At 39.6% G+C, this 25,309-nt stretch overlaps 1 protein-coding gene across 5 annotated transcripts in view; it reads right to left on the reverse strand.

Annotated features, from left to right (window-relative positions):
• TMEM108 (transmembrane protein 108) overlaps positions 1–25,309 on the reverse strand; it is a 329,320-nt gene that overhangs the window by 125,878 nt on the left and 178,133 nt on the right. For 3 of the 5 annotated variants that reach the window (XM_025375578.1, XM_025375581.1, XM_025375580.1), the window contains one exon: positions 25,153–25,238. In XM_025375578.1, the coding sequence (XP_025231363.1) occupies positions 25,153–25,192 (40 nt within the window). In that variant the 5' untranslated portion in view covers positions 25,193–25,238. The remainder of the gene's footprint in view (positions 1–25,152; positions 25,239–25,309) is intronic. The other 2 variants (XM_025375579.1, XM_025375582.1) reach the window with 1 other exon arrangement.

Genomic DNA, 25,309 nt, shown 5'->3' on the forward strand with positions numbered 1-25,309 from the left:
ATCTTTAATTCCAAGTTGCTGGTTGTTTTCTATCAGCATTTGAAAGATATTATTTCAGTGTCTCCTTGATTCTGTGGTGGCTGTTGAGAAGTCAACCATCAGTTTAAATATTATTCCTTTATAAGGAACCTTTTCCTCTGGCTGCTTTTAGGATTATCTCTTTATTTGCAGTTTTTATAACCAGACATGCATGCAGTTCTTGTTGTTTGTTTGTTTGTTTGTTTATTTTTGAGAAGGAGATTCGCTCTGTCAGCCAGTGCAGTGGCTGGAGTGCAGTGGCACGATCTCGGCTCACTGCAAGCTCCGCCTTCTAGGTTCAAGCCATTCTCCTGCCTCAGGAGTAGCTGGGATGACAGGCGTGCACCACCATGCCCTGCTAATTTTTATATTTTTAGTAGAGACGGGGTTTCACCATGTTGGCCAGGCTGGTCTCGAACTCCTGACCTCAGGTGATCCATCCACCTCAGCCTCCCAAAGTGCTGGGATTACAGGGGTGAGCCACCACACCCAGTCCTTGGTATTTACTTTTGAGACTCACAGTATTCCCAGAATCTGAGTATGCCTAGCTTTCATACATTCTATGAAATATTCTAAACCATTATGTCTTCAAATACTTCTTCTCCTCCATTGTCTCTATTCTCTCCTTCTTGAACCCTCACCTGTACTTATGTTAGGCCTTCTCATACTATCTTCCATGTCTCAGTTACCCTTTCTCATTTTTTTACTTTCTTATTTCTCCATAGTATATTCCAAGTAATTTCTTAAGCTCTGTGTTTTAGTACATTGATATTTTAAAAGAAGATGTTTAATCTGCTAGTTAAGCCATTCACTGAGTATTAAATTCCAATAATTACATGTTTTTAATTTTGTAAGTTGCAGCTGGTTCTTTTTTCAAGTTGAATAGTCTATCATCTCATAATCCTCCTCCCCTATTTCCATCTTTTGTTTCAGTATTTTTATATAGTGTAACAGACTGTCTCTTTCTAAAATGGATGCAACAATACTCTGGCTCCAAATGCCTTCTCAGAACCTTGCCAATCCTCATCAAGAAATGAAGTATATTCTTCCTTCCCTCAAGCCTGGCTAGGCTGTGTAATTTCCTTAATGAGTAAAATATTGTGGAAGCGATGCTGCATGACTCTGAAGGTAGGTTAGAAAAGATTATATGACTTCTGTCTGGTTCTCTCTGCACACACCCTGGAAATCAATTACCATACTGTGAAGAAGTCAAGGCCACATGGAGAGGCCACATTTGGGTGTGTGGTTGGTAACTCCAACTAAGGTCCCATTCACAGCCAGCATGAACCACCAGAAATATGAATGAATGAGCCTTCAGAGTATTGCAGCAGTTAGCTGTCAAGTCACTTCAGCCTTCAAGCCATCTAGCTGAGGACCCAGACAACATGGAACAGAGACAAATCATTATTCCTATATCCTAAGTTCCTGACCCACAGACTCCATGAGCATAATACATGGTTGTTTTATGACATGAAGGTCTGGGGTAATTTGTTAAACATTAATAGATTACGAGAGTATCAATTAATTCATATTCAGTATCTGATAATTCTAAGTTTTTGGCAATCTTAATCAATCAATCAATCAATCATCAATCTCTTTTTTTCTCCTCTCCCTTTTGCTGATTCTTGCTTATCATAGATTGTTTTCTTATATATTTGGTAACTTTTTATTGAGATCACATATTCGACTGATGTTAATATGCAAGTATCTTGAGGCACCTGGGTTGAGAACTTTTTCCTACCAAGAGAATTTCCACTTGTTTTAGATGGGTCCCAGAAGGTGTTACCAACTGGAACTATTTTTATTTACATGGCCTCTTATTCATATTGCATATTTAATAGGAATCAAAACCTAAACCACAAGAGGGCAGGCCTATGGTTTCCAATTCTCAAGAGAAGCCTTTGTTGTTACTATTTTTTTCTCCACTAAGAGCCACTACTGACCAATAGGTTTGTTCATTGGCTGCCTTTGTTGTAGATGAAATTTTCCTAGGTACATTCATTCAACCTACAAACATTTATTTAATAATTTTATTTATTTTGTTAGAGATGAGATCTTGCTATGTTGCCCAAGTTGGTCTTGAACTCCTGGCCTCAAGTGATCCATCTGCCTTAGCCTCCTAAAGCACAGGGATTGCAGGTGTGACCCACTGTGCCTGGCTTGAATACTTTTTAATGTTCTTTTATAGGAATATGACATATGTTCGTTTATATGACATATTTAGGAACCCCAGTAGTGCTGCATCCAGGTTGACAATTTAGCTTTTAAAATTATCTAATTAGTTACCTCCCAAATTTATTGGAATTATTCTGAAGCTATGTGAGATCAGGCACGTTATCTTTTTCCTTTTATTTTCTTTAAAATTCATAATGACTACAACAGCGCAATATGCCCAAGAGATGCTCAGAACACATTTTTTAAGATGGCTGTCAGCCAATCAAGGGAAACCTGGTAAACAATGAAAACAGGTAAAATTAAATTAACCACTGGCAACACGAAATCTTCCCACAGATTTAGAATTCAAAAACCCTATCAGAAAGGGTGGTATGTGTTTCCATTTTCTGTACAAATCTAATAATACCTAAAGAGTTAAAGAATTTGATAAATTCAGTAAGCAGTAACAACTGGGATGGACTAACTTGAAAAGACCACATACTGTCGTAATTTATGTTTCTTCTTTGGCTTTTGGTGGGCTTTTCCCATGTTGCATGACTCCAGTGTGCAGATCTGATGACATTCTGGGCTAATTTTTGTTGTTGTTTTTTCAGGGAAAAAACATACATCCATTTAAAAATTCTAGAATCAGAGACTAGGAAAAGTCAAAACAACCTTTTAGATCACTTGATGTACTTTGTATAGGTGGGTAAACTGAGACTCCTTATAAATGGGTAAACTGAGGTTCAGAAAGGTGAAATGATCAAGTTGGTAGGAGAGCCAGTATTGGAATCTATCTTTTCTGAATCTCAAACAAATGTTTCTGCCACCAAACCACTCTTCTTGTCTTGTATGATACTTCTTTTTTTTTTTTTTTTTTTTTTTTTTGAGGCAGAGTCTGGCTCTCTTGCCCAGGCTGGAGTGCAGTGGCCGGATCTCAGCTCACTGCAAGCTCCGCCTCCTGGGTTCACGCCATTCTCCTGCCTCAGCCTCCCAAGTAGCTGGGACTACAGGCGCCCGCCACCTCGCCCAGCTAGTTTTTTGTATTTTTTAGTAGAGACGGGGTTTCACTGTGTTAACCAGGATGGTCTCGATCTCCTGACCTCGTGATCCGCCCGTCTCGGCCTCCCAAAGTGCTGGGATTACAGGCTTGAGCCACCGTGCCCGGCATATGATACTTCTTGAGTAAAACAACAACTGTAATAGGTTTCTCTGTATAGTCAACCCTTGGTATACTTGAGGGATTGGTCCCAGGACCCTTGAAGAAAACAAAATCCACAGATGCTCAAGTTCCTTGTAATAAAATGCCATAGTATTTGCATGTAACCTACACACATCCTCCTGCATACTTTAAAAAGTTTCTTGATTACTTATAACACCTAATATAGTTGGCCTTCTGTACCCAGAAGGGATTGGTTCCAGGATCCCCTCTGGATATCAAAGTTTATGAATGCTCAGGTCTTTTATTATAAAATTGGGTAGTACAGTCAGCCCTACATATCCACAGATTCCACATCTGCACATTCAACCAACTGCGATGGAAAATACATACGGTGTTTTACGTTTCTTTGAACACTGTATGCAGGAATGGAGATCACCTAGTCTAAGCCTCCCACTTTACAGATAAGTGATCAGAGGTTCAGAGGTTCAGAAAAGTCTCCTAATCTATTCATTTAGTTCTCAAAATGTCATAACTCCTTGACCCCTTCATCTTTTCTTTTTTGTTTCTCTACTTTTCATTATACTCTCAACTCTCCTCCTCTTGATTTTTGTTTCCTCTTCTCTATAGAAACATGAAATACCTGCTTAAGAAACAACTTTCTTACATACTGTTTTAAGAAATGCTGATCAGAACTTGAATTAGCAAAACCTAAAGAGCAATTTATCAGTTAGATTCCAATGTGAATGTATAGTTGCAGCCTCATTAATTGTGATTAAAATGCTATTGTTTCCCTAATTACTCCATTGCTAAAATTTTCATTCAGATTCTCTACATATTAGCCACACAACATCTGGAAGATGCAATTTATACAGCTTACAATGTGAATGGTGCCCCCACAATTGTGCAGTAAACAACCTGAATAACCTTAGGTGGAAGTCCTGTTTTCATTCATCTCACATACCCAGAATTTTTCAGTTATTTTAATACTATCACAGCAGAGAGTTGAAATGAATCATGTTTTTCTTTCTCTTTCAGTCTTTTCAATCTGTGAATAGCAATATTTACTCTCATGAGTCTATCAAAACTTGAAATTAAGGTGGTTCTAGTCAGTCATTCATTATTTCAAGGGCACCCACATCAACAGATATATCGATGGTGACAGTAACAACAGAATTCCATAAGAGAAAACTATTAATAAAACAATGCTGTAGGCATTTCATAGCAACAGTGATTAGAATTAGTTATGTCTGAAAAATATGCCTATTACCTTTATTTTACTACATACTATAGGCTGTCAGAAAAATCTAATGCTTGTCTGTCTGTCTTATTTCATTAGTTTTCTTTGCACCTAGAGTTTTAAGCTTAGAGCTAAGAACAGAAATGACTAGTTGACTATCCAAGATTCACATTTCCATCCCACAGTGTAGATTTGTTCTTGGGAAGTGGCTGCCCAAATCTAGATAACATTTCCTAGCCCTCTTGCATCTAGATAGGACCATGTGACTAGACAGTAGGATAGGAGCAAAAATTTATACGTATCACTTCTAGTCAGAGGACGATACCTATCCAATATCTATTCCCCTCCCATGATAATCTTGAAGGCCGGCACTGAAGATAATGGGATTCTAAGTGGGAGAAGCTTGGGTCCCTGATTACATCTTGGAGGAAGCCCAGACAACCAGAAATGTTTGTTTTGAAATGTCCTATGAGTGGGAAACAAACTTTTCTTATGTTACGTCATAGCAATCTTTGAGTTGTTACAGCAGATGGCCTATACTGACGAAAACAATAAATATCTGTTGGTTGGCTGTATGAAACTCTTTAGACACCTTATCTTAGTATATTATAACCTCTGCAGTGTCTTGTATAGTAAGTGCTTAATAAATGTCCACAAAAATTTGCTTTGGAGAAGGATAATCTTTTAAAGCCATCCTTCTTGAGAGTTTAAAATTTTGTTTGTTTTATTTGACTTTTAAGGGATATACCCAGGATATAGCACAGTACTTGCACATATAGCAGACATTGAAATATTTGTTGAATAAATGAAACTAAAGCTTATCTTTGTCTATCAATCTCATTCCATGTCCCTTTAGGTTACAGAATGGCTGATCATGGACTGACTGAGATCCTAGGAAAGTTCACCAGCCCAGACTACCCAGCAAAGCTATATGAGTCAAAGACTAGACCTCAAATCAAGTGAAACAAACAAGCAAGCAAACAAAATTCAAGAGATTCTTGTCTTGGTAATATGTTATACAATTTTAAGGCAAGTAGCTCAACACCAGAGAATTCTGCTTTAAGAGATTAGAGAGAAAGAGAAAGAAAAATGGGAGGCAAAGTAAATTTAGAGTTGAAAGGATGGATAAATTAAAAAAAACCACACCCTCACCCCTATGGTTAGAGATCATAGTTATGTTGTAAATTATTTTATTTGCTACTCAGTATTATTTCCATACCAGAACAGAAATCCCCCAAAATCATATAGTAGCCTGAAAAACACAATTGTTGAGCATTTCATGATTTGCAAATATAGCACAAAATCCTATGGAAAAGCTACTGAGGCTACTTCTGCTAACTGTACAAGTGGACTTGCTAACATCAAGAATAGAGTTGACCCTTGAACAATGCAAGAATTAGGGGTGCAAACCCCCTGCACAGTTGAAAATCCACAAAAAACTTTTGACTCCCCCCAAAATTAACTACTAATAGCCTACTGTTGACCAGAAACCTTACTAACAAAAGTTATTAGCACATATTTTGTATGTTATATATACTGTATTCTTACAATAAAGTAAGCTAGAGAAAAGAAAATGTTATTAAGAAAATCATAAGAAAGAAGGAATATATTTACTATTCACAAAGTGGAAGTGGGTGATCATAAAGGTCTTCATCCTTGTTGTCTTCACATTGGCTTCACGTAGGCTGAGGTAGAGGGGAAGAGGAGGGGTTGGTCTTGTTGTCTTAGGGGTGGCAGAGATGGAAGAAAATTCACATATAAGCGGACCTACATTGTTCAAGGGCCAACTGTATAATGCATGAGAAGTCTATCTCCTAGCATAGTCCTATCTAGAACTAAGCCAGAGTCCTATATTTCTAGATCATTTGATGTTACTCTACTGACACCTCAAGAGCATAATTGTTTGAAGTTTAAAAAGTACACATAACTACTCTGGAGGCTAAGTTGTGAGGATTGCTTGAACCTAGAAGTTCAAGGCCAGCCTGTGCCACATAGTGAGACCCTGTCTCTTAAAAAAATTACAAACACATAATGATTTTCATAAACTGAAATTTCCTTTTCTTATTAAAAATGTTTCTATTGTATGCATGATAGTCACTTAAATTACCATATTACTCAAATAATGTAAAAGCTCTTTATTCCTTAATGTAGTGAAAATTTATTCACCACAAAAGTTAATTTAAAATTATGGTGCTTTATATGTTCATCTCAGCACTATTCACCATAGCAAAGACATGGAATCAACCTAGGTGCCCATCAACAGTGTACTGGATAAAGAAAATGTGGTACACCATGGAATACTACGCAGCCACAAAAAAGAATAAAACCATGCCCTTTGCAGCAACATGGATGGAGCTAGAGGCCATTATACTAAGTGGATTAATGCAGAAACAGAAAACCAAATGCCACATGTTCTCACTTATAAGTGGGGGCTAAGTATTGGGTACTCATGCACATAAAGATGGCAACAATGGACACTGGAGACTACTGGAAGGTGGAGGGAAGGAGGGGCAGTAAAACATCAGTTTACATCCCTCATGCTCAGAGTGTTCCCTACCCTAGTTTTTTCCCCTCAACCCCTTCAAAGCTTTTCTATAATTAACCACAGTGTGACAGAAATAGTTTAAGGGCTAACATTCTCTGCCCTTCACTGCACTGATGCAGCCCAATAGTTTTCTGTACTTATTTATTTCCTCAGTTCCATTTCACCCTCTGAAACACAGTGGGGCTGGCTGTCCCATTACTGTCTCTTCCTCCTATCACATCAGCTTGAATGAGGAGGCTTAAGTTCCACAACTAAGAGTATCAGACTTGAAGCAAATTGTGAATATTTCATTTGGCACTGTGAAGGAGATGTCATGATTATACATGCTTCCTTTGTGGCCCTTCCTACCTCTACCCTCCCAGGCCCAGCCGGTACCTAGAATAAACTGGATGAGGAGGAGGCCCACCAGCACCCTGAAACACCTCTTTCATCATCTGGTACCTCCCTCAGTGACCATGCAAAGGTAGCAGCTTTTAATCAGCAGCAGGAGTGAGTGCAGCATTCTCTGAGGGTTAGATGAAGATTAATTTAATTCAAGAAACAATTAAGCGGATGTATATTAGGTGCCAGATTTCTTTCCCCATCCTTTTTCACAGTTGCTATAATAATCTAAGACTTCTAAAAATATAGCCATAAGGATGGCACAACCAGAGCCTGCTAACCAAAAAATAATGAGGCTAAATGAGCTACAGATTCCTCAGCTTATAAAAGGAATAACCCACTGCCACAATGGGTTGCAACATTTCTTTTCCTAAATATTACCCAGCCAATATCTGATTTGAGAGCCAATACCTCTATCCTGCTACTGTTTGTTTTATTTCTTTAAACAGACCCAGGGGAGAAACAAAAAGACCAACCACTGAAGCTGCTAAAACAAGATAAGGCATACTGCAAGGGAAAGGCTGGAGCAGTTCACTGGCTGAAGTTGTAAAAACTCCATCAAGAGACACACAATCAGATGGCACAACCGTCTTCAGTGGGCCGCAGTTTTCCAAGTACAAGGGCGGTGCCTACATGAAACATGGAAAGCTGTGGGATCCTGGAAAATATACTGGACTTGGAGTAAGACAACCTCAGTCCATGTTCCTAGTTCTAGGATTTTAGACATAACACTTGGCTTTTGGGGGATTGCATTTTCTTTATAGTAACATGGTATTAAAATAATGCCTATCAACAGGCTTGTCAGAATGAGTCAACGGCGTATTGGATGGGAAACCACTATAAAATACAAAAGGCTTGTTATCGTCAGTCTCTTTTGGTTGTTATATTGGTTAAGGGGACTAATTGTTGCATCTCTCCAAGTTCAGAACTAACTCAAACATACATAGAGGAGTCAGAGGTGGATCAAACATTATCTTTATTACTAGTTAAGTTGGACTTAAGAACATGGCTTGACTTATAGCTTCCTACTATATCCTGTAACACAATATTTTTTCATATTCTGCCCTTTCTCCTTGATTATACTATAAGCATTTGGAGAGAAGAAATTATGTTTTATATCTCTCTGCATCCCTAGAGTTTTTCACAGAGCCATACCCCAGCAGGTGTGCTATCTGATAAAGGAGACCAAATTTGTACCACAGTTTTCTGCGTGACGCCTTTTTCTCCACTGGCCTGGGAGCTCTTGGAGGGCAGGGTTCATGTCTTTTCATTCCCAGTGCTTAGCATAATACCTAGCACGTAGTAGATTCTTTATAAAAGTGTGTTGAAAGATCATGAAAACAGAAGGGTACCAAATGATCTGGTGCCACCCAGGGGTTGCAGAGAGGGATTTATTTATTTTTTATTTTATTTTTTAAGGACAAGGTTTATTATGAATAACAGTGAATATAAATACAGATTGCAAATAGTCCTTTCGGTGATTTCAAAATTTTTTGGTTGGCCTCTGAGACAGGTGGCATCTTAATGGAAGAGGGGAAGCTCCCCATCTGGGAAGGCTCAGGAGTGGGGCCTATCCTATTTCCCTAACACTCAGGATACTAGGGAGCCTTGCAGTTCACTTGTATCCAAGTAAACTGAGGGGATTTGCTTATTCTGTTATTTACTTTGAAATGTTAGCTCCTAAAACATAGGCAGGTAGAAAAAGATGTCTGAAATAAACACTGGATTGAAGGCAATGCTAATAATGGAAGCACAAGTGAACAACAAGCAAAAGGCAGGCTGACACTTCTATTATTCTTGATATAAACTTTTCTTCAACGATGTTATAAAGTAAAAAACAATGATGGACTAAGCAGAGAGGGATTTAAAGGAGGGCTGTCTTCGAAGGATCCCATTCTTGACAGTTTGTTCTTTTGGAAAATAGCACTACCTGCAAATTATTGTGATTCAAGGTTTTATTTGAGACAGTTTTCCCCATGAGAAACTTCAGCTTCTGTTTACTTGTTAGGCACCCTGGCTATCTGGGCATCTGAGCCCTGGACATCTTAATTGGAGTTGGTCTGCTAATGTCCATAGCAGAGAGGAACTGTCACTTGGTAATTAACTTAGAGCCATGACAGAAACCTGTGACATCTGATGTTTCAGAATATAACAACCCTTGTTCTTCTCCCAAGAGATGTATACACTGTGAAACAATTTCCTTTGGAGTTGCTGGTAGAATCTGCTGACATAATATCTAGGATGAGGTGGCATGCAGAGGTCTCTGTAAGGGATGAGGACCTCAAAACACTCTTGTGAAGTGTGCTGCTCCTCAGTTCAGGGCCTTGCAGAGGATCTGAGATAGCAAACCTTCCTGTACAGATAAACTCTCGGTTCCTCAGTGGGGTGAATGCATGAGATATGGCTTACTCAGCTGCGGCTGCCTGGGCAGGGTTGTTGTGGAGTCAGGTCCTCTGCTTTATGTGATTCTCTCTGTGTTTTTTAAGCCCTGATCTGTGCCTCCGAGAGGTCTGCACCCGTGCACTGCATTTTGGACTACATGCTCTGCGGACGCCATGAGAATCCCCTAACTTTGCTCTTTTCTAGGACAAATCAGAACAAAACAATTCAACTTTCAAGGTATTAAAAGGATTCACCAACTCCTCTCTCTTAACACAATGGCCAAAAAACTGCTGGGATCAAGGCACAGTCATGTATTCCTGGCATAAGGCCTGCCTGGGTGTTCTAACTCAATGGGTCCCACATGCCAGACTGTTTCCACAGAGCTGATACGGGACAGGAAGGGTTAAGGAACTTCAAAACTAATAGTTCGGTGCAACTGATATGGACCTGTGCAGTCACTGACCACATGTGGCGCAAGTGTGACTGAGGAACTGAATTTTTAAAATTTATTTTTAACTAAATTTAAAAGGTGATAGCTAATTCAGTCACTAGAAACATTTTAAGTATGTAAATCTACTTTTCCAATTGTCAGTTTTAGGAAATCTAAATGCCAGCTATTTATGAAAAAAATGCAGTGTCTAAATTGCAGATGTGCTGTAAATGCACATTACATAGGAGATTTAAAAGACCTGATCTGAAAAAAAAAGAAAGCAAAATATCTCACTAGATTTTTTAATTGATTATATGTTGAAATAATGTTTTGAATATATTGGTTTAAATAAAAATATTATTTAAATTACTTTTGCCTATTTCTTTTCACTTTTTCTACTGTGGCTACTAGAAGATTTGAAATTACATATGTGCCTTGTGTTCTATGTCCATTGAACTGGGCCAACCTAGACCATAATTCTCATTCTCTCTAATGAAGTCTCACCCAACAATATGGACCACTCGAGAAACCTGCTCACTGTTCCTCTGTCCAGTTCATTCCACTTTAATGCCATGTTCTTCCATGGTCTTCCATGTGCCAGGCATTGTTCTAGGCTAAGAATACAGCATGTGGGCTCTTAACTGACTGTAGGCAATAAACAAAGAACCAAAAAAAAAAAAAATTGTATAATTCCAAGTGCTGTGCAGAACTTAAACTAGGGAAAAGTAATGGAGAGACTGGGTGAAGTATTTATGCTGAGTGGTGAGGGGAACTGCTGTGGGGAGGTCCTGGGGCTGTAATCTGAACAGCAGGGAGCCACCCATGCCAGGCTGGGACAAACAACTGGTCAAAGGCCTTTGCAAATAAGTTGAAGTGCTTGAAGAAGGAAAAGAACATCAGTGTGACTGGAGTACTGCTGTGCAGAGGGATGTAGGAGAGGACATCCTAGCATGCGCACTGCACTGAGAATCTGGACTCATGCTTAAGCCTCTTCCCTCACATCAGCTAGGCTTGGATCCTGGGTAAGTCACTTCTCCACTCAGGATGGCCTGCATTTCCTCATGTGCTAAACACAGTGGTAATTACTAAAGGATCTTTCAGCTCTGAGAGCATAGACTTTCGTGACTCTTCTATATATTCTAAGGAATAAAAGTCCTGTCTTAGAAAATTAAAGAAAAAGGAAACAAACAGAAACACTCTGACCCTTTAAAGATTAGCAACTGCTTATCTGATGCCTACCTTTCTCTTCCTCTCCCTCTTCTTTAAGAAAATGAAACTTACATGACATCTAGCCAACCCACTCTCATACAGCATCAAAGGGTAAACTTCTCAATTCCCTGTTGTATACACAAGAATGTTTTCCTCCAAAATCTGGACCATCTTCCTCACAAATACAGTCAGATGTCCTGCACAGAGACTGCCCTCCTTTATAATTAGACTACAATTTCCATGCAAGTCGATATTTTCTAGTTTTCAGAACTTTATGTTTTCAAAGTATCCCTTGAACTTTGGGAAATCTGGATTGTTAGGCTAGCAATGATTCTGCCAAAAGTTTCATCTGTGGCAAAATAGTATCAAGGAGACCACATCTATAAAAGCCACACCTCCAGGGGAAGAATAAAATACCTGGTCATATTCATTTTATCATTATGATTTAATAATGCAAAAGAGAGGCCCACGGGACTATATCCAGGGGGAATTTCAATTATACCTCCAACCCCGGGGCATATGACAAATCTTTAATAATCAGCCCTTCACCAGCCATCTCCAGCTCTTATGGGAAACCTCCATACTGGTTCTCAGAGAATGAGACTTAGGACAGGGGTTCATAGAGGTGAGGAGGAAGATGCAATAAGTTGTATTTGTAACATGATATATTAGAACAAGGAACAAGGTCCTAGCAAAGGAAGGGAGATGAGGTTTTACTTTATGTTCAGAGAGATGGGAGGAGTAGGGGAGCAAATGATGATGATGGTAGGAATAACATCGGCCCAACATTTATAGCACTGTTTAAAATGCTTTGTGTATATTAAATGAATTAAACATGTTTACATGTAGGTCACTAATTTAAAATACTTAAGCAGAGCTTGGTACATCTTTAGTGCCCTTAACTAATGACTGAGAGGTCCGGGATTATAATACTCTGTCACCTGATGAGGACAAGTCCAAGGTGTGACCTATCATCTCACCAGAACTCTCAAGACAGACTGCAACAAAGTCAGTCTCTGTGGAGTTTTGCTTGATACTCATCCTTGCTGGGCTTTCTTCCCTTTTCAGGCCCACTATCCTTTTCCCCTATCAGTTATTCCTGGGAAACCTTCCTAATAAGTCACTCCACAGGACTCTTGGTCTCAGGGTTCGAGGTCTGCTTCTAGGGACCACCCAACTTACGACACTCATTTGAAAAAAGACATGAGGCCAGGCACGGTGCCTCATGCCTGTAATCACTTTGGGAGGCCGAGGCAGGCAGATCATGAGGTCAGGAGATCGAGACCATCCTGGCTAATACAGTGAAACCCCGTCTCTACTAAAAAAAATACAAATAATTAGCCGGGTGTGGTGGCGGGCGCCTGTAGTCCCAGTTACTCGGGAGGCTGAGGCAGGAGAATGGCATGAACCCGGGAGGTGGAGCTTGCAGTGAGCCAAGATTGCACCACTGCACTCCAGCCTGGGCAACAGAGCGACACTCCGTTCCCCTGCCTCCGCCAAAAAAAAAAAAAAGACATGAATATTTCCCCAATCAGACCAATTTTAGTGTGAAATATGGGACATTTTTCCTTATGAAATGTCTATAGCTAGGTTATTTAAACGATAATTATATTTTATTTTTTAGCTCAATTATTTTACACTTAACTGCAGGTCAAAATAACAATAACATCAATTAAAGAATGTAACTATATTTGTCTGAGCCTCCTTTTCCTCCTTCAGGGATTCTGCTATGTCATAGTGCGAACTGGTTAGATGTGACCCCATATGTTTATACAAGCAAGCAGCCCAGCCACTCTCGCTTTCTTTTAAACAGCACTCTCTCAGGCTCAGGGGCTGTCCCCACCTCATAGTGATCCCCAGGCCAGCAACTGGAATCAATTACCATCCCTTCTCAAGTGGCCCACTCTAGAGCTTCCAACCCTTCCATCTCATTCATCTTCCACTGCTTCCAGGGATGCCCAGGCATGACCAGGTACTTGGGGTACAATATTGCTTCCCTGGGTGATTCTAGGACCCTTGTTTCTCTGCCTTTTGGGTAAAGTGGGCACATTGTAATTTCTTCATCTAACCAAGGAATTTCAAAGCAAACTGCTGCATTTTTTTTTTTTTTTTCCATCTCAGAGGGTTCTAGGGCTCTCTCCTGAGCTACTGTATAATTAGCTGACCTCAAGCTGCCAGCACAGAGCCTGGGTTCTGTTCTGTGGAGAAATAGTTGTGTGACTTTGAGAGAACAGTGTAAGATGTTACTGTTAACAGTAACACTGTTAACATCTTACACTGTTCTCTCAAAGCATTTACACTCAGTGTTAATTTGACTCACTGATCACAGGACAGGGGATTCTCATTCTTGCCCCTTCTCATCAAACACAGCACAGTCATGCATCTAGCACTAGCACTGGTTGGCAAGGGCAGGAAAGAGACCCTGTGCACCAATGCAACATGTGAGCATGAGAATCATGTGTAGAGCAGTTCCTGCCCATCAGTGTGCATCTCACCTTATCTGAAGCTCACATGCCTATAGCACTTAGTCCACGCACACCCTCCCTGGGAGTTTTAGACCAGCTCAACACATTGGTTTTTAAAACACTCTGCTCTCTATATACCTGCCAGTTGCAACCTTCTCTTGCTCTCACTTTATAGTTAAACTTCTCCAAAAAACAAGAGAGAGCAGCCTTCTCTTGCTCTCACTTTATAGTTAAACTTCTCACTTTATAAACTCATGGTTCCATCTCCTCACCTTCTACTTACTTCTTGGCCTGTACCCTCTACTTACTGAGCACCTTTTCTGAACTCAGCACTATGCTAAGTGTGCCATATACTTATATTAATAACTCTATGAAGAATAGCAATATCACAGTGTAGATGATTGAATAGTGGGTTGAATAAGGACATATCCACATCTTACCCCTGAAACCTCTGAATGTAATCTTACTGGGAAAAATGGTCTTTGCAGATATAATTAAGCATCTTGGGATGAGCTTATGATAGATTATCCAAGTGTGCCTTAAATCCAATGACAGAGGAGAGATACATGGAAAATAGGAGAAGGCCATGTAAAACGGAGGCAGAGATTGGAGCCTTAGAGCCTTCAGAGAGAGTGCGCCCCCCTCCCTCCCTGCTGCCACACACACACCCTGATTTTGGACTTTTGGCCTCCAGAACTGTGAAAAAAAATTCTGCTATTTTAAGCCACAAAGTTTGTGGTAATTTGTTATAGAAGCCACAGGAGGCCGGGGGCAGTGGCTCACGCCTGTAATCCCAGCACTTTGAGAGGCTGTGGCAGGTGAATTACTGAAGGTCAGGAGTTTGAGACCAGCCTGGCCAACATGGTAAAAATCCATCTCTACTAAAAATACAAAATTAGCCGGGCGTGGTGGCATGCGCCTGTAATCCCAGCTACTTGGGAGGCTGAGGCAGAAGAATTACTTGAACCTGGGAGACAGAGATTGCAGTGAGTCAAGATCGTGCCATTGCACTCCAGCCTGGACAAAAAGAGCGAAATTCTGTCTAAAAAAAAAAAAAGCAAGCCACAGTAAACTAATACAAACACCCATTTTACAGACAGGGAAACTGATGAAGATGCTCTGGAGGAAATGAGCAATGAGGCTGCCCACAGCTCACAGCTGAGTGATATCCTGGTACAGTCAGAACAAAGGCAAATGATTCATCTTCAAGGAGCTACTAGGATGCTTGCAGCAGATAATTGATTCCCTTGAGGAGAAAGGCTGGAAAACTTCTGAGGGGAGGAGCAAAGACATGAGAAAGCTTGGTGATGCAAATGACCCAAAGGAAGGGAAGGGAAATGGATGACACAAGCTGGGAGAGGGAGCTAGGGAGATAAGAAAGAAGATGCTGCAAAGGCAATGTATCTTAGGTTTGGGGGGCTTTTGGGGTTTAGCTTGAAGAATCTCCAGTGTCCATCACATATATAAAGGCAATGATTAAATGTTTCAAAAATGTTTCAGAGATTTATTACAAAGACAATATGAAATTGCTGGGGGAAAAAAACCTCTGTTTTCATTTAAAAAATTCTGTTTGAATTTTCCTCCTTCAGAAGAATCTCCCAGAATTATATCAGATTTTAACGAAGAAGACAGTTCTCTGTTTGTTAAAAATAGCCCCAATTCATGAGGTTTATGTGTATTAATGAGCATTCTACTGAATTCAAATCTGGGTGAGGACATAAAGACTACCTTTCACATTTCTTTCTTTTTTAAATAAGATTTGCCAAACAAAAATAATATTTGCTTACAATATTACAACAAAAGTAATGTTATTTAAGGATAGTAATACAGCAACAACCCATGTTTGAAAGGCATTTTCAACACATGAAATGTTTTTATACCCTACCCATTTAACTCTTGCAACAATTCTCAAGGTAGACATTATACTGGTCATCTGTGCATTGTACTTGAGGACAATGAGGGAGCTCAGAGCTGAAGCACTCTGTGCAGTCATATAACTAGTAAAAGACAACATGAGAGCTTGAAATTCTATGCTTTCTCCCACCATATATTTTAGCAAAAATACTTTCCTATAGAAAATTGGATTTACTCATTAAGGGTTAACATTTGAATTTACATAAGTCAACAGCTCTACTAAGTATGAGCATAACTTCCCTCACCTACATTCTTCTGCCAACAGTGTAATGGAATGTACTCAAATTCATAAAATTGAATTTCTTTAAAATATTTATTCTTAGTCCCCATTGGCATTGTTTAAAATGAGAATGTCTTATTAAAGTTTTGTTTTATCTGCAGAAAAGAATTGTTGACTTGTGCAAATGTAAAATCACAACCTAAACCATAAAAAATATTAAATCAACATGACACTTTTAAGGACCTAGTATGCCTAAACTTCCTGGGTTAATATCACCTTGGAAAGAGTCACTTCCTCAAATTTTCTATGTGAATGACTTACTCTTCAGAAGTAAAGAGATCTATTCTCCCTAGAGAACATTTGGAAATCTTTTCACAATCAAGCTCCCCAAAAAACAGCCTCTAATTTTTGATTTGCAAAAGAATTACACAGCATAAGAAAAAAATAGTCTTACAAAATCAAGTTCTAAAATCAGACAGCTGCAATAAACAGTCAAGACCAACAGTTACTCAAAAGGTGTTTCCCTTTTGCTTTATAACCCTAGCCAGCCCATTCCTTGTGCCTTTCTCATTCTTAAAACAGAGTAAAAACTAACTTCCAGTACATCCTGAAGAATAATATGAAACTTCAAGTTTTAACGGAATTCTGCTAGTTGCTTCCCTGACACCTTCTCTCCATTCTCCTTCCTAACTGATCCTGGTTTTATTCCAGAACTAATTTCTCCATCATGTAGCCCAAGTGAGGTAGGGAAGCTAAAAGCGTCTCCTGCTCCTGGGTAGCCCTTCATAAGTCTACAACAGTGATTCTCAAAGTTCTGGACCAAAGCTTCAGCATTACTAGAGACTTAGACATGTAATTCTTGGCCCAAACCCAGATCTACTGAATGAGAAACTCTGGGGGTGGGCCCAGTGGTCAGTGTTTAAATAAGCCCTTAAGGTGATTCTGTTGTGCACTAAAGTTTAAGAACCAGAGATCATAGCCAGTGATTCCAGCCCTGGTTGCCCAACAAAATCACTGGATGCCCCAGTCCCATGCCCAAAGATTCTGATTTAATTGCTCTGGGATGGGGTCTGGGAAAGGGGATTTGTTAAAAAGTTCCCCAGGTGATTCTAGTGTACAGTCAGATTTGGGAAACACTGATCAAAGCCAATCAAACTAATCTAGTCTAAAATACTGAATTTTAGTGTCAATGAAGTGGATGCCCTCCAATATCCATGAGGCCAACTGATGACCAGAAGTGTCATTACTGTTACTGCAGCCACTGCTGGTAGCACAAGGGAACTGTAGGCTGATGAACTGGTCTATGCCACTAAATGAACCATGCTGTTTTATTTCCTCAAGAGCAATGAGTCTTCGACAGCTCAGGAATGATGAATTTGTAAGGGGTGGAGGACACAAAGCCCAGCAGCTATTTAGCAGTGGTATGTTTTGGACGGAAAAGGACGAAAATAATTTGTGGTATGCCAGGACTTGAACTCAAGCAGTCTTAATCACTGTCCATGAAGGTTGTGACCAAGCAGTGTAAAACACAAGGGAAGATAACTTCACTGGGAAAGGTGGAGGAGGAAGTGAAGACCTCATAAAGAATGGTGAAGTTCCATTCATCTCCTCAGACTAGGGAAATGACTCTTATGTATACAGAATGGCAATATCTGTATGATTGTCTGTAACATCTAAAAGGTCATATATTTCTGGAGTCAAAATTTGTTTGGACCTAAATACTATGTCATTTATAATTCATATAAACTTTCCTTCCTTAATTGTAGGAAAAATTTCCTCTCATTTATCAGGAGAAACAAGCCATGAAGACAAAATACATAAGCCAACTTCAGCTAGAGATGGCCCAGCTCCTTGAATCTCTCTCTAGTTTCTGAAGGGAAATGCTTTTGTTCCATGAGGCCCACCTAGGGTGAGAGCTAGAACTACAGATGGGTTTGCTGAGACCTGATACTAAAGGAGAATTTAGTCGCAGAGGCTCAGAAAGTACATTTCTCAGCCACAATCCAACTTAATAATTCTGTATTTTATCTATACATGTGTTTCCATATTGTGAAGTGTAATTGATAGTGTGTGATTGTTTAAGCAACATTTTGTCTTTTTTAGTGGTTCATAAAATAACAGTGGATCTTACAACTAATAGCATCTTAGATTTGATGAATTATGCTAATTAAATCAAACATTTATGACTCCCATTATGAATCAAGCTCCCGATTAGACTGGAAACAAAGGAATAGATGATGAAATAGAATTCCCACGCCTAAGGAGCTAGATGAAAAGAAAAAAAACACAGGTATAATCAGAGCTACATATTTTGTGGTGGACAGAGTATGTGTTATGATGGCTGGAGCACACTGCGGTTGTCTATTGGGTAGAATTGTGTGGTGTATGTGTGTGAGTGAGGGAGGAGGATATAAAAGGGAGAAGGGATAAGAGATGAGGCTGGAAAGGTAGTCTGGGACCAGACTATTAATGATTCTGGCACTAACCTAAGGAATTTAGGATTTATCCTTTAGGTCAGAGGTTCTCAAACATTTTGGTCTCATGACCCCTTCATACTCTTAAAATCTATTGAGGACTGCCCAAAGAGCTTTTCAAAATATGGGTTATATCTATTGATATTTACTATATTAAAAGTTAAAGCTGTAAAACAAAAATTATTAACTCATAACAAACTCATTACTCTTAACAAATAGCATTTTTAATGAAAAAACATTTTCTAACACAAAAAATTAGAAGGATGGCATTGTTTTACAATTTTGTAAATCTCTTTAGTGTCTGGCTTATGAAAGACAGCTGGTTCTCTTATCAGCTTCTGCACTCAATCTGTTGCGATATGTTATTTTGGTTGAAGTACAGTATATGGAAAAAATCTGGCTTTATAAATATGTATAGTTGGAAAAAGAAGGGCCTCACAGACTTCCTGTAAAGGCCTCAGCGGTCCCCAGGGATTCTTGGACCACATTATGAGAACTGCTGCTTTTGGTAATGCAAAGCCATGGAAAGATGATCAGATGACAAGCAGCTAATTTGGCAGTAATGTGAAGAGGAATTAGAAGGAGAAGACCTGAGAATAGGACAATAAGCAGAGGACTATTAAAATGGTCCAGGAAAGAACATAGGAAGCTGTTCTCTAAAGCTGAGACAATGGGGATGCAGAGACATGAATGGAGTCATGTGTTAAGTTCAACAGGAGCTAGTATCGCTAGTATACAAATGCATCCAGGGTAGGGTGGGAGGCAAGTCAAGGATGGCTTCGTGTATTTGGGGTTGCAAAATCTGGTTGGATGGTGATGATACAAAAGGTGTAGATATAGCATAAGAAGATCATTCCTGGTGTAAGCTGGATGAAAAAAAAAAGAGAGAAAAAAAGAGAAGCAGTAGCAGCAGCAGAAGAAGAAGAGGAAGAGGAGGAGGAGGAGGAGGAAGAGGAGGAGGAGGAAGAGGAGGAGGAGGAGGAGAAGGAGGAGGAGGAGAAGGAGAAAGAAGAAAGAAGAAAGAAGAAAGAAGAAAGAAGAAGAAAGAAGAAGAAGAAGAAATAATAATGAGCCAGCAAGGGAAACATGCAGATTCCTGANTTATTTTTTTTGAGACGGAGTCTTGCTCTGTCACCCAGGCTGGAGTGCAGTGGCCGGATCTCGGCTCACTGCAAGCTCCGCCTCCCGGGTTCACGCCATTCTCCTGCCTCAGCCTCCCGAGTAGCTGGGACTACAGGCACCTGCCACCTCGCCCGGCTAGTTTTTTGTAATTTTTAGTAGAGACGGGGTTTCACCGTGTTAGCCAGGATGGTCTCGATCTCCTGACCTCGTGATCTGCCTGTCTCGGCCTCCCAAAGTGCTGGGATTACAGGCTTGAGCCACCGCGCCCGGCCATACCAAGTCTTTTCAAAACACATCTTTAGAGCTAAGGAGAGGGAGTTCCTTAACTCTCCTTAACCAGTAAGCACATCTTGGTATTACTTAGTTTAGTCAAATTGCTTTCCATCTTAATGGAATACATGAGAACTTCAGATCACAGACCACAGGAGGACATCTGAGATGAGAAGGTAGCATGTTGGGGGCTTTGTGTCTAATATGGGACAAAAATAAGCATGGAAGAAGAAAAAGAGAGGGAAATGTCAATCTCTTGAAGAAGATATAATTATGTGGATACTTCTAGTTTAAGAAGTAACTGGAAGAAAGAATAGTCACTGGGTAGCTGGTAGGCAAGAAGGAATGGTTAGAGCTGAAAAGGCACCAAAGAGAGTTCTCTCACTTTAAAGTGTTTTCAAGGGTTCTGCTCAGTTCCAGAGATCACATGAGAAGAAGATCATCCCATCAGAAAATAGGTTTCAAGTGGAAATGAACTACCAAGTAGCTTCTCATTAGGCCCAGAAAAATCCACAGACAGGAAATATGGATTTGTGTGTGTGTTTGTGTGTATACATGTATATAATTCAAATCTGAGACTGAGACATGATCTCCATGCCCCAGGTAAAGATGGCAGAAAAGGGGTGTATTTTCCTTCAAATTCTATAGGGTAAGGGTCCAAATCCACACCAGCAGTTCTTTTTTTTCCTTTTTCCCCTCCTTTTCCTAAGATAGGGACCTACAGACAGTTCTCTAAGTTGAACAAAAATTACTTTGAGTGATTTGACACAGACCAGTAGATGCAAAGGGTGCATGAACGAGTGAGCAGGGTGTACTAGAGTAACAATACAGAACATGATTTAAGAAATTCAAATGTCTGGATGTATAGCAAACACTGAAGTTACAAAACATAATCACTGCTTAATTTTACATATTTAAACCACTCTGATTTGAATAGACATTTATATGTAAAAACATCATATTGTCATAAAATAATAATTGCCTTAGTCTTCTTAACAAAGTAGCACAACAATTTTCCAGTACACAGTACCCAAGCAAACACACATCTGCTAAATCAAGACTCAGATTCAGACCCTCCTCAGCAGTGGCATGGTTTTAAGGGGTTGTGATGATGCTCTTTACCTTCCATTATTAAAAACTTTTTCAAAAAATTGTGATGTCGCTTGGCAAAAGCAGGCTTGATCATGTCAATTCCTTTCTCTGTAGAATATGGTCAATAATAATGCCCCACTTGCCTTATAAGGTTGTTGTGAGGGCCAAATTATGGGAAAATGCTTTGCGAACCAGAAGGTTCCACACAAATGTTAGTTACAGTAGAGCTCCTGGTTAGGTTATCCTTATGTTTTCCAGGCAGGAAGGCAGTAAGAAAGCTGGCATTTATGTAGGACTTCTATATGGTATGTCATCTCACTCAATACCATCTCAGGTAGTGAGTGATCACATCCCATTTTACATCTAGAGCTCACTGAGGCTTAAGTAACTTACCTAAGGTAAGTCACCTAGAAAGTGGTAAAACTAGGATTTGAACCTGTCTGCTGTCTCAAAAACCCAGGTATTCTTAGCACGAGCTTTAACACCTAATTGATTACTTAGGTCTTGGAAAGAAAAATGAATGAGAGTATCTGGTTTTTTATAACCATGAAGACTCTTATCACCACCCTCATACTCAAGCTTTCTGCTGTTCCAATATATCATATAAAATGTGTTAAACCTTCTGAAAGGGCTAAAGCCAGTGGGATGAAACACTCAGTACTGCATTGTGGAGTAGAGCTCAGGTAATAAAAACAAAGGCAGAGATAGTCAGTTGTAACAAAAGTAAACCATTAAAACCTCAATAGCATTGCCTGCCAAAGACTGCATTCCTTAGCCCCAACTGGGCACATGCAAGCCTCAATGACTATCAATTATGACTCAGTGATCTAAAGAGCATCTTTTTATTTTGGTCTTACTGTCTTAGTCTGTTTAGTGTTGCTATAAAGAAATACCTGAGGCTCTGTAATTCATAAAGAAAAGAGGTTGATTTGGCTCATGGTTCTGCAGGCTAAACAAGAAGCACGGCACCAGCATCTGCATCTCATGAGGGCCTTAAGCTGCTTCCACTGGTGGTGGAAGGTAAAGGGGAGCCAGCATGTGCAGAGATCACATGGTGAGAGAGTGGATGCAAGGTAGAGGGAGGTGCCAGATTCTTTTAAACAACCAGTTCTTGGGGCATCTCTCAAGGTAACAAAAGAGCTAGAACTTGCTCACTTCCCTTCTCCTGGAGAGGGCACTAATCTATTAATGAGAGATCCACCTCCATGACCCAAACACCTCTCATTTATCCCCACCTCCAAAACGGGATAAAATTTCAACATTAGACTTGGAGGGATCAAATATCCAAACCCCAGCACTCATCTAATATCACTCGCAAGATGCAAACTTCACTGCTTATGGGCTTGAACAGTCCCTATCTTAGCTATAAGGGCAGCAGAGGGACCACACTGCTGGTTTTTCCTGTGTGTGGTAGGGCATCAGGGCAGAAAGAAAAGGGCACATATGCAGGGGTCAGAGAGATATGGCTGTGAACTGAACTCACTGGGCACCCTGGGCCAGTCCTTGCTTATCCATCTGTAACGCTTCTTCATCTTGAAGCATTTTCCTCTGGAATAATTGAGGAGATTTAGGTAAACTCTCAGCAAATCCTTGTGAACACAGTAGGCACTCAGTAGGGTATAGCTTCTATATTAATGACTTATGAATTGGCTAATGTCCACTAGTAAGTGTTTTTGTTTTTTTAAACAAATAGATATTCTCTGTAATAGACTAAAGATAACTGCTACGAACTGTTACTCCTCTTTTCTTTGAAAAGTGAAGCCTAATTCCTCTTCCCCTGAGTTACTGTTGGTCTTACTTCCTCAGATAGTACAATGTGTCATGAGTATTATTCTGGGACTTCCAAGGCTAATTCATAATAAGTCTTCTAAGCCTTGCCCAAGTCTCATACTGGTAGCTGCCATATAAGAAATCTGATGACTCTGAAGCCACCATGTTGTGGGGGAGCCCAAACTGTCCATGTGAGAAGGCCTCAGGGAGCCCTCGGCCGTTGGAGTCATTCCAGCCTAGGTCCCAAACACTCTGCAGTGGAGGCATAGGTTCTGCTAAGTCCTGCTCAAATTACAGACTTATGAGCGAAATAAATAACTGTTATTGCTTTAAGCCACAAGGTTTTAGACTAGTTTGTTATGTAACAATGAAAAACCAGAATACTCAATCATGATTTTTTAATCCAAATTAAAAATATATTTTCATATATTTTTATCATGAGTTATATAAAATATATGAGTTATATAAAATAACATATTGTGTGTTGATGCTAGTTCTCAAGTCTATTTTAGACACAGACTAAATGTCTTAAAAACATTTTATTTGTGGACAATGTTAACATACACATAACTTAATAACTGGCTGACCAGTGACAAATACGATCTATTGTGTGTGTATATGCATGTCAGTAATCAGGGTGGTTTAGTGAGGGCCACTGTCTACCCTCCTAACCAGCAGGAAACTACATATTCTGGACTGTCTGCATTTCCCAGCAAGCTTTGCAAACAGCAAGGTGTTAAGACACAGTTGTTTTCTATAGTTAGCCAGATGATGTTTGAACCCCCTTCAGCATTCAGAGTTGCTCAGTATAGGAGGATGGACCTCATCATAGGATAAGTCTTATCTCTCTGGACTGCAGGGTAATTTACTGATGCCTTTCAAATAACATACGACCCTAAAATATTACGCAAACTTTGGGGCATAGAGTCGGCATGGGTGAACTCAGCAAACATTTTGCTGTTCCAAAATCTACTCTGTTGTTCTTTATTTCCCATTTTTCTGGCTACAAAGCCTTCCTCCCCTTCTCTGAGGGGTATGTGTCCATGTGTGTTTGTAAAATCCTATTTATCCTTCATATGTCTACTCTCTCATTAAGGCAGAGTTAATCATTCCTTGATGACATTGCTTCTTCAATCTTTAAAGCCTATTCTTTAGCAAACAAGCTTATCATTTTTTAAAAAAGCAACAAACTGACAGTCCCATAGAACACATGGAAAAGGAACATGAGAAAGTCCCTGTAACTCTTGGCCACTCTCCACCGGGCTGAAACAGGCTGACGTGATATGTGTTTTAGGGATTAGAATTCAGCAGAAGAAATGAGTCAATTAAAACACCCGGCCAGAATGCTGTCTGTAGATAAAGTGCTTTGCACTGGGGGTACACCATAAGCTGAATTACTAAATTCTAAGGGCTGACTACTGATGATTTGCATCTCAATATCTTTTCCTTTTATTCTTTCAACAAAAGTTAACAAGGAGCCACTCAGCCTAGGAAAGATAGGTACTTCATTTACCTTAGCAAGAACAAGATAAACAACTAACTCACAATTTTCCAACTCACTGGCTTTGGTTAGACCTGGAGTGGGTAATGCCTATTGTCTTAAGTGGGTTAACTGGAACATCAAACCCACCAATTGGTTTTGGCTTTTACATTCATTCAGTAGCAATTCTAATCCCAAAGAAAGTACAATCCCTACATGGCAATTGGTGCTTTGTGGCAGTATACACAAAACACATGAGTGATGTGCAGAAAGTCATAATTGAACACTCTTTATTCCACCGTAAAACCAAGAAGTCATATTTTCACTTCTTATTTGAGAACCATGTATAACTATGCATAACACTTTAAGCCAAAGGCTGTATGGCAACAAGTTCTATGTGTCAAAAAACAGAAAACACAACACACCATTTTCTCTTCATGAGGAATCTACAGCAGGTCATCCTGGAAGAACACTATACCAAAGGCAATAATGTTTTTGGACACTCATTCCCAGATTAACTATGCTTAACACATCAATTTAGAATTATTATAATGGAGTTTAAGTTATAACTGATGTCCAAGTTACAACTATAATGGATATTAAAACTTCCCTTTGGAATTCAGGAAAAACTGACAAGCATTAACATTAAAACAGAGATCTTAGAATGAATTAATGCTTGATACTTCATCTAGATGAAGCAGAGTGAAACTTTACTGTCCTCTTTCACTGATCCAACCCTGGTCTTCATCCAAAAAGTAAGTTCTGGGCATCCAGCAAATAATGACATTGGTATATTTTAAGAAAGAAGAAATGCAGTGTCAACTTACTTAACAGCTGGCAATAGAGGGCCTGTAAACTTCTCTTCATGGTATCATCTGGTCCTGCTTATCCTCCAGTTTATTCATGATTCTGTCTAGGAAATGGGGAGAAGAAAATTGTTACATCTGAGGAACATAATTTAAAAATCAGAAAGTCCTCCACTCA

Source organism: Theropithecus gelada, chromosome 2 (assembly GCF_003255815.1).
Source record: "Theropithecus gelada isolate Dixy chromosome 2, Tgel_1.0, whole genome shotgun sequence".
Lineage (NCBI taxonomy): Eukaryota > Metazoa > Chordata > Mammalia > Primates > Cercopithecidae > Theropithecus > Theropithecus gelada.